This window comes from Schistocerca gregaria, chromosome 2, assembly GCF_023897955.1.
Source record: "Schistocerca gregaria isolate iqSchGreg1 chromosome 2, iqSchGreg1.2, whole genome shotgun sequence".
Lineage (NCBI taxonomy): Eukaryota > Metazoa > Arthropoda > Insecta > Orthoptera > Acrididae > Schistocerca > Schistocerca gregaria.
The window spans coordinates 679,129,003-679,146,925 of NC_064921.1; the positions used below are offsets into that span (position 1 = coordinate 679,129,003).

Below are 17,923 nucleotides of genomic sequence, written 5' to 3' on the forward strand. Positions count from 1 at the left end.
GGCAACAGAGCATGCACAATGTCGGCACTAGTACAGTGTATATCCACCTTTCGTAGCAATGCAGGCTGCTATTCTCCCATGGAGACGATCGTAGAGATGCTGCATGTAGTCCTGTGGAACGGCTTGCCATGCCATTTCCACCTGGCACCTCAGTTGGACCAGCGTTCGTGCTGGATGTGTAGACCGCGTGAGACGACGCTTCATCCAGTCCCAAGCATGCTCAATGGGGGACAGATCCGGAGATATTACTGACCAGGCTAGTTGACTTACACCTTCTAGAGCACATTGGGTGGTACGGGATACATGTGGACGTGCATTGTCCTGTTGGAACAGCAAGTTCCCTTGCCGGTCTAGGAATGGTAGAACGATGGGTTCGATGACGGTTTGGATGTACCGTGCACTATTCAGTGTCCCCTCGACGATCACCAGAGGTGTACGGCCAGTGTAGGAGATCGCTCCCCACACCATTATACCGGGTGTTGGCGCTGTGTGCCTCAGTCGTATGCAGTCCTGATTGTGGCGCTCACCTGCACGGCGCCAAACACGCATACGACCATCATTGGCACCAAGGCAGAAGCGACTCTCATCGCTGAAGACGACACATCTCCATTCGTGCCTCCATTCACGCCTGTCGCGACACCACTGGAGGCGGGCTGCACGATGTTGGGGCGTGAGCGGAAGACGGCCTAACGGTGTGCGGGACCGTAGCCCAGCTTCATGGAGACGGTTGCGAATGGTCCTCGCCGATACCCCACGAGCAACGGTGTCCCTAATTTGCTGGGAAGTGGCGGTGCGGTCCCCTACGGCACTGCGTAGGATCCTACGGTCTTGGCGTGCATCCGTGCGTCGCTGCGGTCCGTTCCCAGGTCGACGGGCACGTGCACCTTCCGCCGACCATTGGCGACAACATCGATGTACTGTGGAGACCTCACGCCCCACGTGTTGAGCAATTCGGCGGTACGTCCACCCGGCCTCCCGCATGCCCACTATACGCCCTCGCTCAAAGTCCGTCAACTGCACATACGGTTCACGTCCACGCTGTCGCGGCATGCTACCAGTGTTAAAGACTGCGATGGAGCTCCGTATGCCACGGCAAACTGGCTGACACTGACGGCGGCGGTGCACAAATGCTGCGCAGCTAGCGCCATTCGACGGCCAACACCGCGGTTCCTGGTGTGTCCGCTGTGCCGTGCGTGTGATCATTGCTTGTACAGCCCTCTCGCAGTGTCCGGAGCAAGTATGGTGGGTCTGACACACCGGTGTCAATGTGTTCTTTTTTCCATTTCCAGGAGTGTATTTTTAAGGTGTCGAGAAGATCGTACCCATGCCTGTTTCCCTGTGAAGAAACTGACGAATCTACCAACGTTTATGAGCAATGCTGCTACTTTGCGGTTGGTGCACTTCACGTTATTGAACGCTGCATACGAAATGTATCTTAATTGCGGGGTGTCCGACACAGAATACCTGCATACGTTAAGTCGCAAGGTACTGACCGCGCCGCTTCAACAGGTTCCTCTGTTGTCGGTCTACCCAAGGAAGAAGAGGGTTCGCGAGCTGTCATTTTATACGTGGCAACATGACGCTGCACGGAGCTGTGGATCCAAGGAGTTCTGCCGTTCTGTGCTACTTGGAAATGGCATCCTTTTCACAGCGGCTCTTGACAAATTATTCATAGTTCAGTCAGTTTATTCAAAATATTTATTATGTACCCAAGCCTTCCTCATAGCTCGGTTTACTTTTTAATAAAAACCGTACCAAAATCCCTACAGTTGTTCGTGAGATCAGCTCCAATATACAGAAAGAAGTGAGCAGGGCACATGAATTTGTACTTGTATAGAGAACAGTGAACACGAAAATGAAAATCTAAAACAGTGATATGCCCAGCACTAATGTACGGTTCAGAAACATGGAGCACGACTAAGCGAAAAAGGGAAAACTAATAATATTTGAAAGAAGAGTATTGAGGAAGATATGAAGACCAGTTTTAGGTAACGGAGAATGGAGGAACAGGAAAAACGAGGAAATCTACCTTCTGATGCGACAATCAACTATCCTATAGAAGATAAAGAGCAAAATAATACAATGGTTGGGCCATGTAGAACGTATGCAAGATGGAAGACAGGCGAAGATGGCACTAGCGAGGAAACCAAACACCAAATGTCCCATTGGACGACCAAGGCAGCGCTGGACGGACGTCCTAGCGAAGGACCTTGCAGCTCTGGGAACTGAAGACACTTGGAGGCACCGGGTACAAAATAGGAAGGAATGGAGGCAGTTTGTGGAAGCAGCGCGTGGTCTGCAGGACCTGTGATCGATGAATATCTGTCTGAATATCTATAGAGAACAGACAGTGTGGACAAAGAGCACTTACCACTCGTAAGTGAATATTGTACATTTCTATAGAAATTCTTTCGTACAATGTTTGGCAATATTCAAACATTATTGCAATAACGCGATAGTAGAAATATTACCACTTTCCGCATAACGCGATTTACATTGCATTACAGTGCTCTTTGGCAGCGCACGCTGTTCCAGGTACACGCTGATTGCCTCGTTCCCATGTTGCCAATGATATCGCTGCTCACTCGGAAACAGAGATTGGTCGTTACTGAACTAACGGGTCCAAAGGAACGGTTCACCAAGATGAACGGAACGAGCGAGGAACGAATTGTAAGTAACGGTCTTTCATAGTTCACTTCGGACGCGGCTTTCTAGTTATAGTTCCCGAGAAGGGGAAACGTTCAGTCTCGTTCCCACAACAGCACTTCGGCTGGTCTCGTTCGAGGCTCGGTCCCTTTCCCGCCTGTCTCGGTCTCCCCCGGCCGGACTCGTCCGCGAGGCCACTCGTCGCAGTTCCACTGACGACTGCTCAGTCAGTTCAGTATCGAGTTGTTCGCTTCGTTTGCTTCGCACGCCCTTCATAGATCTGTTTCAAAACTTTTTTGAACTCTGAACTTCTTGTTCATTTTATACTCTATTCAGCGTCCACGACCGGTAATTAGAATGTATTGTATAATTACGTAAATTACATAAAAATTACGTGCTATTTAATAATACATCTTTTCAGGTAACAAAACGGCGTATCAGCTTACTTACTATTTCGATAAAGAGCAGAAGAAATAGTTGTAAAAAGGCAATTTTTTTTTGTTATTACACATACAAAGGACGTCGGTACGGCGCACAAGTGGCCATTTTCCGTCTTTTTTTGGTCCAAGGTAAAAGAGCAAGCTCATTTTTATGGAAGGCAGACCGACTTTCAACCGAATGAAGCCCGCTCTTCGTAATCGGGTGTATGGTGTCACTTTTTGTAAAGAGAGTATGATAACTCCTACGATATTCCAGAATGAGATTTTCACTCTGCAGCGAAGTGTGCGCTGATATGAAACTTCCTGGCAGATTAAAACTGTGTGCCCGACCGAGACTCGAACTCGGGACCTTTGCCTTTCGCGGGCAATTTTCATATCAGCTCACACTCCGCTGCAGAGTGAAAATCTCATTCTGGAAACATCCCCCAGGCTGTGGCTAAGCCATGTCTCCACAGTATCCTTTCTTTCAGGAGTCCTAGTTCTGCATGTTTCGCAGAAGAGCTTCTGTAAAGTTTGGAAGGTAGGAGACGGATACTGGCAGAAGTAAAGCTGTGAGTACCGGGCGTGAGTCGTGCTTCGGTAGCTCAGTTGGTAGAGCACTTGCCCGCGAAAGGCAAAGGTCCCGAGTTCGAGTCTCGGTCGGGCACACAGTTTTAATCTGCCAGGAAGTTCCTACGATATTGTTTCAGTGGTACAGGGTGGAGCACGAAAATTCGGCCCCGAGTACTAGACTGTTCATTGTCGCTTACCAATCGTCATCTATTGTTTCGAAGTTGTATGCATTAGCTTATTTGTTATTTCTTCACTGCCTAATTATTACATGTTTATCTATTCTGCTCGTAGCGGTCAACAAATCGTGCGTAATTGGCGAGCAGTCTGTACCCTGGGGCCGGTTTTTCGGGCGCCACCTTACATTATTTCACTGCGATCAGCCACATAACGCTACAGTTGGCTAAACGAGATGTTTTGCAGAATCACGAAAATTACAAGTGTGTGAAAATTCTGTTACGAATCAAGTCTGTACTCCAGGGTCAAGTGCCAGCTCTTGGCGTCTTCCATCTTCAGTCACCTATGCTATTAATTTTCAATTTTTCAGAAGGACCATACACCAGACACTATGAACGGTGAACGAGTAAAAATGAACGGTTCCCAAAAACGAGCGATCACCAGTGAACTAGTTCCCAAGAACGAACGACTTCGCCCATCTCTACTCGGAAAAGGAACGTCATCTGGTCGGCTACTGCCCCATCTAAAGAACTCCGCACAGTCAAGGAGACTACGGCAGCATGGCTCTCTTCTTTCCGCTTTTCCCGGAGGGAATCCACAGTCCTATGCCGTCTCCCCATCGTTCATACCAGGTTAAGCATCAGTTTTGTTCTGTGTAACGTGTCACCCCGATGTTGTGGTCGTGGAGCCTTACAGACAGTAGAGCATATCTTGGTGCAGTGTCCCCTCCATGCTACTCCTATGTATGGACCTCTGGACTCATTGCCTCTAAAACTGGCGGACGATTCATGGATGATTGAACTGGTTCCTGTTTTCTCCATGAAAGTGGTTTTTAGTCTCAATTGTAAGGTTTTAATCTACCTCCGGAGGAGCGTCACGGTGGTTGGGGATAGGGCTTCTCCCGCTGTTAGGCAGGTTGCAACATCCGCGACCCTACCTTCTCGACCAGGATACTCTTTCATCTCTCTAATACTCTGTTGTAATCGCTTTTGGATTCGGTTTGCTTCATGTCTGCCGCACTCAGTTGAGTAGCGGGCGCTGTTGTCTGTAATGGATGAGGGTTGGATAAGCTGTGGGTGGGACCTTTCCTGTCGTGTAGTTGGGAACGACCACCTGCTGATTTTTCCCTATCTGCTTTATCTTGATTTTATTATTGACTGTACAAAACACGTCCATTACGTTATTAGCCAGTTCTTTCTAACGTTCTCGGTTGACGTTTCTACTTCTGGATGCACCATTGATAGACTGACGACCTAGTTGGTGATGCTTTACCCCGTCTCCCCAACCAATCCACCGCGATGGTGGCAAGGACCTGCTACTTCGACAATGCGTCCAGTACCATTACAATGGCAGGCGCTCTGCTTAAATGTTCAAATATTGCATAAGGTGGAATAAGAGAAGACTCACTTTGGGTATACGACAAAGCAAATGTTTAGAAATTCGATATAGTAATTCATTGAGCGACCCAGTCGTCTTCTTCAGATGCTGCGAGCTTCTGCTGTTTGGTGTACTCGCTGCTTGGATTACAACGAGTGAGAACACTAACGACTGGGCCCTTCGTCGAAATATCGTGCAAAATACGAAACAAACACTCGGCTGTACATCCGTAAGCATACTATTAATTAAACTTGTCTCCTTAGATGTGTGTTCCGTTGCGTTACAACCTGCATCTACTGCTTGCAAGATATGTCAGAATGAAGCGAGCTGCTCTTTACGCGAGTGGTTTAGTTTCCTGTGTCGGTGTGTGAGGAGGTGAGAGTGAACCTTTGTGTGTGTTGCAGGGATGGGGCGGTCGCGGGCGCCGGCGGCGGGCGCGCTGCTGCTGCTCCTGCTGCTGCTCATGAAGACCTCCGCGCTGCGCCCGGAGGCGGCCGGCCATATGGGTGAGCCCGCGGCACACACTGTACCCTCACCGCCACCTCTTACTCTCACATCAGGCGCAAAGCGTACCGCACATGGAGTAAAATCGCAGACGCACATCTTGTCTGCTTCACAAATTTGGTGCATTTCTACACTACTGGCCATTAAAATAGCTACACCACGAAGATAACGTGCTACAGACGAGAAATTTAACCGACAGGAAGAAGATGCTGTGGTATGCAAATGATGAGCTTTTCAGAGCATTCACACAAGGTTGGCGCCGGTGGCGACACCTACAACGTTCTGACACGAGGAAGGTTTCCAACCGGTTTCTCATAACCAAACAGCAGTTGACCGGCGTTGCCTGGTGAAACGTTGTTGTGATTCCTCGTGTAAGGATGAGAAATGCGTACCATCGCGTTTACAACACTGATAAAGGTCGGATTGTAGCCTATCGCGATTGCGGTTTACCGTATCGCGACATTTCTGCTCGCGTTGGTCGAGATCCAATGACTGTTAGCAGAATATGGAATCGCTGGATTCAGGGTGATAATACGGAACGCCGTGCTGGATCCGAACGGCCTCTTATCACTAGCAGTCGAGATGACAGGCATTTATCCGCATGGCTTAACGGATCGTACAGCTACGTCTCGGTCCCTGAGTCAACGGATGGAGACGTTTGCAAGACAACCATCTGCACGAATACTTCGACCACGTTTGCAGCAGCATGGACTATCAGCTCGAAGATCATGGCTTCGGTTGCCCTTGACGCTGCATCACAGACAGGAGCGGCTGCGATGGTGTACTCAACGACAAACCTGGGTGCACGAATGGCAAAACGTCATTTTGTCGCCTGAGTCCAGATTCTTTTTACAGCATCATGATGGTCGCATCCGTGTTTGGCGACAAAGCGGTGAACGCACATTGCAAGCGGCCAGATGAGCTTACACACTGCTGGCCGTTAAAATGTAATGACATGAAGGCAGCATGCAACGGACTCTCAACTCGCATGAAGTGTACTAAACTCTCGCGTTTACAAATCATTAGCGTTTCAGCGCAATAGCACAAGGAGGGTAGGAGTAAAGCCATCTACAGTCTGGCAGTAGGGAAAGATTACCCAGCGGGTTTCTCATTCGGAAATAATACTTAAATGTTTGTGAGCACACTGTGTTTATCATTTGTTTAAATGTATCGAAATGAAAAGATACGAAACATCGTAGCAACCAATCCGGCTGAAGTTAGCATATGCGGCTTTTTATAACGAGACAACAGTGGACGCGTCTACAATGTCGTTACCTCCTACTAAAAAAATTGAATGCTGTGCGCTCAACAGAGATGACACTGTCCTGATGCTGTCATGAGGTACTAAAGATACTGTACCGATACTGTCGCTGATACAGTTGATATTGAGTGGCTACTGTGTTCATACCGACGTGAGCCTCGATACTCATTATATCCGATTTTGGCGGGTTAAAGTCCCATTGGAAACTGAATGTGACGTCAGAAGGACACACAAAATAGTCCTTGTCGCGGTGTGCTCTCTTCAAATGGTTCAAATGACTCTGAGCACTATTGACTTAACATCTGAGGTCATCAGTCCCCTAAACTTAAAACTACGTAAACCTAACTAACCTAAGGACATCACATACATCAATGTCCGAGGCAGGATTCGCTACTACGTTTCAGAGACAATTTAGTCCTAAATATCACAACCCACCACTTCAGACAAACTGTTGGTAATTTGTACAATCGTTTCACCAAAACTGACTCTGGATCACGTACGACTCCAGGTGTGGGTCAGCCAGCAGGCTCTGACTCAGAATTGAACAAGTTCGGCAGTCTTACATTCGTAGTTCTGGTAAATCAACGAGACGTGCCAGATTATAATTGAATGCGCGTAGCATTACAGACAAAATGCAGACTGAAAATGATTTTCTTGTAAAACTGTTTTCAGCGACGAAGCCATCTTGCGTACTTGAGGTAATGTGAATCTGCGTAACCTTCGGATATGGGGCGAGCAGGAACCACGTCGTGTAAGCGAAAGTGTACGGGACTCGCCTAAAGTAAATGTTTTTTTGTACTGTAAGCTGTAACAAAAATTAGTCCTTCGCTTTTTTTTTTTACCGATTCAACTGCGACTAGCATATCGTACATGGACATGCTTCATGCCTCAATTACAACAGGATATGGTCGCAGAATTTATATTCCTGCAAGGTTGTGCCACCACATCATTAACATGTTGTCGCGTACCTCTGTAGGAATGTGTCAACTGGCAGTGGGTATGATGGAACAATGTCCTAGCCACCACGAACACCTGATTGAATCCGAATAGGCTTCTGCGTATGGTATGACACTAAAGACAGTCTTTGTTCCTCCACTTCCGGGAAAAGTCGACTAGCAGTATGAATGGATAACACTGGCAGTTGCAACTGTATATCAGGACTTGTTTCATAGGATTTAGCAGGAAACTGATTACACATGGGGCATTTGTCGTGTTACAAAAAGTAGCACACTGAACATTTGTAGATAAAATTTGAAGAGATACTACATTCAGTGACATATCAAACATTTCTGTAAGTCATTTACGTTTCTCACTCCTAAATGCTACTTTTGTATAACTAATTTATAAACGCCCTGCATTTAGATGTGATCGTTTGACCTGAATACTATTAAAGAATAATGTAGGAAAGGATTTGGGGGGTGGGGGGGAAAGAGGGGGGGCTGGAGGGAGGAGTGGAGTTGTTTCCCTAACTACGCACTTACTCCTACGGTACACAGATTACAAAAAATAGTCACAGGTAATTATTAAGTATAGTGAGCAGCCTTATATTATAGAAAGAGTGTATAATGGAGGACGAGCTCTTGGAGATCGGATGAGAAAAGGAAGGTGGGGGGTGGGGGTGGTGGCGGGAAGGGGGGAGGTGGGGGTGGCGATATACAGTGTGTTGAATGTTTCCTTTATGCACCGATCTCACATCTGTGAGAATGCCAACTGATGGGAGCACGCATTACCAGCCCGGTATAATGGAATCAGAAGGCTGCTGATGGCTACTTCGATTTCAGATACGAGACGCCATTGAGAAGCAAATCGTTCACAGGATTCGACGGACTCGGTTGAGAAAGAACTTCGACGTATCTTCGAAACGTGGGTTATCCTCACTCACTTTTTTACTCGTCTGTGGGTATGAAATGAAATACAGACTGTTCCATGTATTGGGGACAACACTTATCCTTCCACAAACGGTTCGAGTTGGCGAAAAATTAATTTCGAGGAGGATTCGGAAGCAGAAGGACTGTCTACTTTGGTTTGTGCGCAATATTCGAAACTTTTCGATTTTCGGTGGTACTAAAGACAACACACAATTCACAAAAGAAATGATGTGTTTTTTCAAGAGTTCATTAATCCTGTATCCCCTAGCGGGGAGCGCTAGTGAGGGGCAACCACATTTGCATAATTTGGTGATAATTTTGATTGTGCGTGTGTGTGTGTGTGTGTGTGTGTGTGTGTGTGTGTGTGTGTGTGTGTGTGTGTGTGTGTGTGTGTGTGCGGGGGGGGGGGGTTATGGAATGTCTTGTCGTCACGAACGTCACTTACCCTAAAGGAGGTACATCGTGGGTGGTCTGTTTGTGAGCAGTTCAAACTTCGTTCTGTGTGTATTCGTTTTATAAGAAGTGTCGTGATTGTGTGGCGGAAGTAGGTAAGGAGCCCGTAATTTGCCTGTAAACGTGTGGAAATCCCCTAATAATCAAACTTAAGTAAAAGAGTCGTTAATCTGCGCATTAATCTGAACACGAAGCTATATGGGATGGTAATACGAAAAACTGGATGCTAGTTTAAAGCAAACATACGGTTCAGTACATAGGTAGGTACAGTTTGGAAGTATTATGGCCACAATAGAAGATTCGCTCCTTTGTCGGCTATTAAAATAAAAAAACTCCGCCCGATCAGGCTGCGAAGGGCCCAACGCTACTGACCGACCGCCGTGTCATACTCACCCGTTAGGCGTCAGTGGATGCGGAGGAGGGGGGATCTGCCTTTGTCCACCATAATTACGTGAAAATCTTATTTCGTTATCGGCTCTTTATAGTATATTGTGGATGTCTACGCCGTGCATTAGTTCCAATTATTACTTTAATTACACGACTAGCTACATAGTCTGCTAACATGTCTACTTGAAATGTCTTAGTGAAAGGGCGTAATGTTCGAGATACCTTTTTAAGACCAAAAGCCTAATTATTCGTATGTGTTACCTTTTTCACATTTTAAGACCGAACAGTAGCGTCTAAATGCAGGTTCCAGCAGTGTTGTATCTCGACTCAAGAAAGTATTGTGTAATCAAAGCGCCAAAAACTTAGGTGGAAATTTCACAGTATGTGAGATACTTTGCCGTGAATTTGGCACATTTTTCAAATGCCCAACACCATATATAAGGTATTGACGCGAGGTATAAGGAAATCTTCTCGTTACAAACATTCAGCGACATTCTACAGATAGGTGATTATCATCTATCTTTCATCGTAAGGGTGGCAAAACACTAAACTGATGGAACAGTTGAGTATGACAGTGGAACATACATGTTTATATCAGAAACTACTTTATCTGTGTAAAAGTATAATTTAGCATCACGTTGTCTTTAATGGTAGCCTGAACTCAGGAAGCCAAACATGAGAGAGATACTGTTCGTAAAAACGCGACGCACTGCAACGCTATATTCCAAAGACACATTATTGTTTATTTACTCATTTATGCTATTTGTAGATCCTTTGAAAACTGTGCACTGATCCATTAAAGTACTCCACGTTTAAAAAATAACGATTAAACCGTTTCCTGAAGCCTCTTTCCAATAGCCCTGTAACCCAAAAGTCACGGAAACTTGGCTGTGATTTCATTGGTTAATGGAATGTGCAGCAGTGAATTGAGTTACTTTCACCAGGTAAATCGAAGTAAACAATTACTGCAACACACTGGTACACTTAAATGTGAATATAATGTTTATGGCACAGAAGGCGGCAAAAGAAAACGTCGTATGCCGCCTACAATGAAGTGAAAATAAAGTATCAACAAGCGATAGAATGTACTGATAGCAGTTAAAGAAAGGACTATTGTATTTTGTCTACTAAAGTATTAGGTCGTCTTTGAATTACTCGCAGATGTAAAAGAATCCTGATCCAAAGAGGTCAGATTATTAATTCTGTTAGCACTGTATCAGAAAGGGAGATGTTCTTGAAACGGGTGTTTCACTTCGCGAAAGCAACAACTGCATTTATAAAAATAAATTTGTTTGACAATGGAGAGTTATAGACGAAGATAAAGGCAAATTCTTTTAGAGACATCCACGAGTAGAACAACTTGAGTCATTAAACATTTCCAAACTCAGAACACTTTAACAGGAATTGAATTGAATGGTATTACGGGGGAATTATACGGTATTCACGAAGAAAGAAATAATATGGCATTCTCAGGGACTAAATCGAACGCTGAAGTGAGATGAAACTACCTTTCTAAAGTATCGCAATCTATTTCTTGTTTATGAGTAATATGTCGGAACTAGAAGGGCCTATGAGCTAGGTGTGCTACTTATCACCTACCGCAGTAACCTGGTATTGATTTACAACAAGAAAACCTTAAGATTGTTTCTAAGCAGAGAAAGATATTTTAGAAGGGAATCAGGAACTTTAATTTTTGCTGACGCCTGGTGTACGGGCAACACGCAATGCATTCACACGCCGCAGAGTGCCTATACTCTGCCGCCTCCCAGGGCATAACCAATACAAAACGACGTCTAGAGTCGTTGGTGAGCACTAGCGAACATTCTGTGTTCAGTAAATGTATTCCTTCGTGATGTGATCTGTCACCGCTAGACGTTTGATGCGAAGACTTCGAAACAAGATTGAACACAGTAGCCACAAATATTTGACTACTCCTGCAGCAACAGTGTGATTGTCTCATCTCTACACTATCGGTTCTCTATCAAAGAGGGTAGGAGTTGAGAGTATTTCTTGAATACCTTTCGGTACCTACATTTGCTTTCTACTAACTTTTAATTTTCCAAATGAGTGGAAGTAATCGAAACAAACCCGTTTTGCTGCTCAGTTCTTTCCTGCAAAACCCAAGCGGACTGCTTGTGAGGCAGATGATTCACGAAAGGGGTATTGCGGAGGGGGATCAAGTTTTGGCGTTTGCCTTGACTTCAAAGGAGACCTAACAAAAAGCTTGGCCGGAAACGAGGAACTGAGACAGTTTAAAATTTATATACAAGAGGAATATTACCTGAGGGGTACACATTGACCGTCTTGTGCAAAAATTCTTCTGTTGGGTTTTCTCGCCTTAATTTTGTAAAATACAAGGGTTTCTGTATTATCACTAAACTCTAGTGTTACCTCTCCTCCGTGTGTCAGGTCATGCTAAACGGAGACCCTGTACTTACCGTGAATTAGGCATCAACTTAAGGAATAATTGTGGCAGTTATTGCTCAGTTAACTGGAGAATAAAAATCACAATAAATCTGGAAGTCACAAGATAATGAGGCGAGTGTGAGAGAGATTGTCAAATAATGATTCAAACGCAGTAGAACCATTCAGTTACCTGAGTGACTGTATGGGTGACCTACTGGTTCGACGACAACCGTACTTTCTAGCTAAACGTGTGACCGTGACTAGCGAGCAACAAGATGATTAAAATCCTTGCTCGTTGAAAACTAGTACTCTTCCTTAAGCTTCTAAGGCGTCTTCACTCAAGCTATCTGTTACAGGTATGGAGGCTGAATTGCAAGTCCACGTTCTCCGGACGATGGCTGTATTGATTATGGAAGTCTGTGTTGTTCTCTCAAAGAACAATTAAAGAGGGAAGGAGGCTGCTCGTCTCAGGTCCTATTTAAACCCTATGGCCCCAAGAAAAATGACAGACTTCAGACGTGGCACTAACATTGTATTTCAGTGCCCACGCTCGTTTCCAAAGCGAATACTACATAATAATGTAATTCAATGTAAAGAATAATTTGCAATGTAATGAATGGGAAATTATGGTTTGATTTCTATATTCAAGACAGTTCAACAGCTGAATTAGTGATTTGGAGATAATAATGTTCGCGATTGATACGGATGTCGAAAGGAGCATCCGAGCGAGCTGCGGGGACACTGATATGGGTGGAAGATATGTCAAGGGAGGAAGCCACAGTTACTTCTCAGACCTTCTACTCGGTCCAGTCACATTAATGTGACCATAGCCTACGCTCGATATTAACGCGCAATAACTACTCACAGACGACAGTTGGCAGCACTAGCTATGGAGGATATACACTCCTGGAAATTGAAATAAGAACATCGTGAATTCATTGTCCCAGGAAGGGGAAACTTTGACACATTCCTGGGGTCAGATACATCACATGATCACACTGATAGAGCCACAGGCACATAGACACAGGCAACAGAGCATACACAATGTCGGCACTAGTACAGTGTATATCCACCTTTCGCAGCAATGCAGGCTGCTATTCTCCCATGGAGACGATCGTAGAGATGCTGGATGTAGTCCTGTGGAACGGCTTGCCATGCCATTTCCACCTGGCGCCTCAGTTGGACCAGCGTTCGTGCTGGACGTGCAGACCGCGTGAGACGACGCTTCATCCAGTCCCAAACATGCTCAATGGGGGACAGATCCGGACATCTTGCTGGCCAGGGTAGTTGATTACACCTTCTAGAGCACGTTGGGTGGCACGGGATACATGCGGACGTGCATTGTCCTGTTGGAACAGCAAGTTCCTTGCCGGTCTAGGAATGGTAGAACGATGGGTTCGATGACGGTTTGGATGTACCGTGCACTATTCAGTGTCCCCTCGACGACCACCAGAGGTGTGCGGCCAGTGTAGGAGATCGCTTCCCACACCATGATGCCGGATGTTGGCCCTGTGTACCTCGGTCGTATGCAGTCCTGATTGTGGCGCTCACCTGCACGGCGCCAAACACGCATATGACCATCATTGGCACCAAGGCAGAAGCGACTCTCATCGCTGAAGACGACACGTCTCCATTCGCCCCTCCATTCAAGCCTGTCGCGACACCACTGGAGGCGGGCTGCACGATGTTGGGGCGTGAGCGGAAGACGGCCTAACGGTGTGCGGGACCGTAGCCCAGCTTCATGGAGACGGTTGCGAATGGTCCTCGCCGATACCCCAGGAGCAACAGTGTCCCTAATTTGCTGGGAAGTGGCGGTGCGGTCCCCTACAGCACTTCGTAGGATCCTACGGTCTTGGCGTGCATCCGTGCGTCGCTGCGGTCCGGTCCCAGGTCGACGGGCACGTGCACCTTCCGCCGACCACTGGCGACAACATCGATGTACTGTGGAGACCTCACGCCCCACGTGTTGAGCAATTCGGCGGTACGTCCACCCGGCCTCCCGCATGCCCACTATACGCCCTCGCTCAAAGTCCGTCAACTGCACATACGGTTCACGTCCACGCTGTCGCGGCATGCTACCAGTGTTAAAGACTGCGATAGAGCTCCGTATGCCACGGCAAACTGGCTGACACTGACGGCGGCGGTGGACAAATGCTGCGCAGCTAGCGCCATTCGACGGCCAACACCGCGGTTCGTGGTGTGTCCGCTGTGCCGTGCGTGTGATCATTGCTTGTACAGCCCTCTCGCAGTGTCCGGAGCAAGTATGGTGGGTCTGACACACCGGTGTCAATGTGTTCTTTTTTCCATTTCCAGGAGTGTATAAAGCATGTCCGGAGGTCGGAGAAAACGGTGCAGTAGCTGTAATGCGGAAACAGAGAGATTTATCTGACGTCCAGGAGGGCACGATCGACGGCTGTCGGGCCCATGATGGAAGCATTTCCGAAACGGCAGAGTTTTTAACAGTTCACGTGCCGTCATGGTTAAAGTAGACCGTGAGTGGAAAAATGGCGCTATGAGAAACGGGCGCCGGGACAACTGTGATACACCACGGAACATTGGTGAATTGGGTCATACGTGGCTGCGGAGGCGCGTACGGTCGAACAGACAAGCAACTGTTGAGGAAATGACCGCCGAGATGAAACAAGGGCTGCCACCAGTGGCCCCTCAACAACCGTTCAGCAAACGTTGCTGCGATGGACCTTTCCAACAGGCGCCTGTTTTCTGCACCTTTAGTGACTGCTGTTCATCGGCGACGAAGGCTAGAATTGCCACGCCAATACCACAACTGGACATCCGATGAACGGCGATAGGTGGTTTACAGACGAAACAAGTTTTATGCAGCATCGGCCAAAGGTTTGTGGCGTGTATGGCCCTGCAAAAATCGTCGGAAGGGTCTATGCCAGAGGAGAGATCGTTGTGGATTGGGCAAGTTTCCGTCGCATTCCCTGACTGATCTCATCATTCCGGAAGGCACAATGGATTAACCTAAGTATGCTTCAATAGTTGGGGACCATGTCCACCCCACATGCAGATTATTTCCGCTCGGCACGATGACATCTACCGGACAATGCAGCGTATCACACAGCTCGCAGTGTACGTGTGAAGTTCAAAGAGCACTAGGATGAGTTTATCACCAAACTACCCATTTTAAATCTAAGCGAGAATCTGTGGAACCACCTCGATCGGACTCTTCGAACCTTGGATCCTCAACCGAGAAACCTCGCATATCTGGCCACGGCACTATATTCGGTATCCATGTCGGTTCCTTCGAGAACCTCTTTGACACTCATCCTGCACGTTTTGCAGCTGTCAGAACTACAAAGGTCAGCTATTCAAGCTTTTGGCAGGTCGTCACGTTAATGTGACTAGACAGTGTAGAAGGGTGGCATATGGATTACTTCCAGCGAAAATAAAAACTAATGTCCAGTCTAAGAGGAGATATACCCATTGGGTCAAAAGAAATGAAGTCGTCCCGTAGCTGAAGTGGGAGAGGTTCCAAGTAGTCCGTCAGGTATGATACTATTTCGATAAGTAATATATATACTAAAATTCACGCAGTAATTAATCCGAGTGGGTATAAGTGTTCGTCACAGTCAGTGCTAGCAGAGGTGTTTCGATGAAGTGTACAGTGAAACCTAGCGAATCTGAGGCCACGGGTGGAGTTGAGTTTACAAATAGGGGTAACGGTCCCTTATTTGAAGCACAACTTGATGAAAGTTTGCTGAGTGCACATGAAATCGCTGGTGGCGGTCGGATCTCAGTGGGTCCATAAGTTGACTTAATAGTTCGTTTAACACTCGTACAGTCGCGTAGGAAGTGACGTCCATTGCTGAACGAAAGTATTATTTTGAATTGTGACATAGGCCTTTTTCGATGAGATGAACAAAGCTTACGCCAGTACAATGCGGAAGAGCTCTTCGCTGTGTTTGTGGGTAGGTCTGCACTAACAACTCAGCTGCAAATATTATACAACAGCGTATAGCCGTAAGGTTGCAATTGATGGGGTAAACGGGGTGAACGCTTGTGCCACGCCTCGAACCTTGCGATAGACCTGTAGCGCTCTTCGTACAGTTGTGCCATTCTTTGACGTTGCGCTCCTTCTAGTGAACAGTCGTACGTTGTGAATGAAATAGGCTAGGAAAAGGATGGTTGGCCACCAAGTGAGTATCAGACTCGCCTCGTAAAAACAGACTACATTGTTGAGGCCCTGTAACTTCAAATTAAGTTCGTATATGTATCAAATTCATAATCAAAGCGACATATTTGTCACTCCAGAATTCAAAGGGTCTTCACCGATATGATCGGAGCGTCGTTCGGTGAACGGTGCCAAGCAGTACTTAAATATCCTGGTGCACAGTGAAGCAAGAACCGCGTAGCACAATGGTGCGTGCAGGCGTCCTTGAGTATGAGTGAGTAATGCTCATCTGGTGTTTTATTCTCCACTGGTGTTACTAGTTCGTAGAGAGCACATTGGGGAGAAGATGACTCTGTGCCTCGCATGAAGACCCCTTGAATTCTGGAGTGACAAAGATGTCGCTCCGATTATGAATTTGATACATATACGACCTTAATCGGACGTCACAGGGCCTCATCAGTGTAGTCTCTTTTTACGAGACGAGTTTGATACTCATTTGGTGGCCAACCATCCTTTTCCTAGTGTATTTCATTCAAAATGTACGACTGTGTCACTAGGAGCGCAACGTCAAAGATTGGCACAACTGGACGAAGAGCACTACAGGTCTATCGCAAGGTTCGAGGCGTGGCACAAGCGTTTCGGGGAAGGACGGATGTCGTTATGTGATGACTAACCACCCGGAATATCGCACCGCTTCACCGATACACTTGTCCTACAGATGGATGCCCTCGTTATTGAACACTAGCGAGTTACGGTGGCAACCTTCGTTCCAGAGATCGAATTGAGCGTTCCGTTTCCAACGGACGTGCAGTGCTCTCCGTACACTTGCGCAATTCTTCGATGAATTTCCGTTCCTCGTAACTCTTTAACTGTTAGTAAAAGCACCACTACCCTTTGGTTGTCTTTTGAAGCCGGCCGGAGTGGCCGTGCGGTTCTAGGCGCTACAGTCTGGAACCGAGCGACTGCTACGGTAGCAGGTTCGAGTCCTGCCTCGGGTATGGATGTGTGTGATGTTCTTAGGTTGGTTAGGTTTAATTAGTTCTAAGTTCTAGGCGACTGATGACCGCAGAAGTTAAGTCGCATAGTGCTCAGAGCCATTTGAACCAATTTTGTCTTTTGAAGCCTTTGTTTCGCCATTTTCAGCACGGATGAGTACAATGCACATGCATGTGCTCGCTCTGTCGTGTGTGCGCCCATGTCCCACTAGCTGTGGGTTTGGGGCATCAGGGCTCTTACAGAGACCACTCTTTCTTTCGTGGGCTGTGGCGTTACCTTACCTTCAGCGTTTTTATTGTTACAGCCTCCTGCTCTTTTCTTCTTTTGCACTTGGCTGGTAGAAACCGTTGCAAAAATTAGAAGATAGATGAATAAGTTGCAGACTGACTAGAGTGGCACTAATTTTTACGACCAACATAAATAGGTGTTTGTTGCAAGCTCTTAAAGGATCATTCTGGGCTGTTAGCTTGTCAAGCCCTGGCGACCTTTCACCGCCAACTTCACCTTTATCGACTCTATGCGGAACTGTCGCTTGTTAATGAACAGGAGAACTCTCCGTCACAGGAAATGCTGGAAACTGTGCTTCTGACGCACCATTCTGTTTCTTTCACATATTTGCGTACGCACATCTCCTGCTAGTCTGTGAGTGGGAGAAGCAGATGTGCTTAGTGACAGACTGAGTTCAACGTAAAACGGTGCACACTACAAACAGCGCTTGTTCATT

General features: G+C 46.7%; 1 protein-coding gene across 1 annotated transcript in view; it reads left to right on the forward strand.

Annotated features, from left to right (window-relative positions):
- Positions 1-17,923, forward strand: part of LOC126334751 (uncharacterized) — a 475,549-nt gene that overhangs the window by 85,277 nt on the left and 372,349 nt on the right. The window contains exon 2 of the mRNA XM_049997319.1: positions 5,594-5,695. Coding sequence (XP_049853276.1) covers positions 5,596-5,695 — 100 coding nt within the window. The 5' untranslated portion in view covers positions 5,594-5,595. The remainder of the gene's footprint in view (positions 1-5,593; positions 5,696-17,923) is intronic.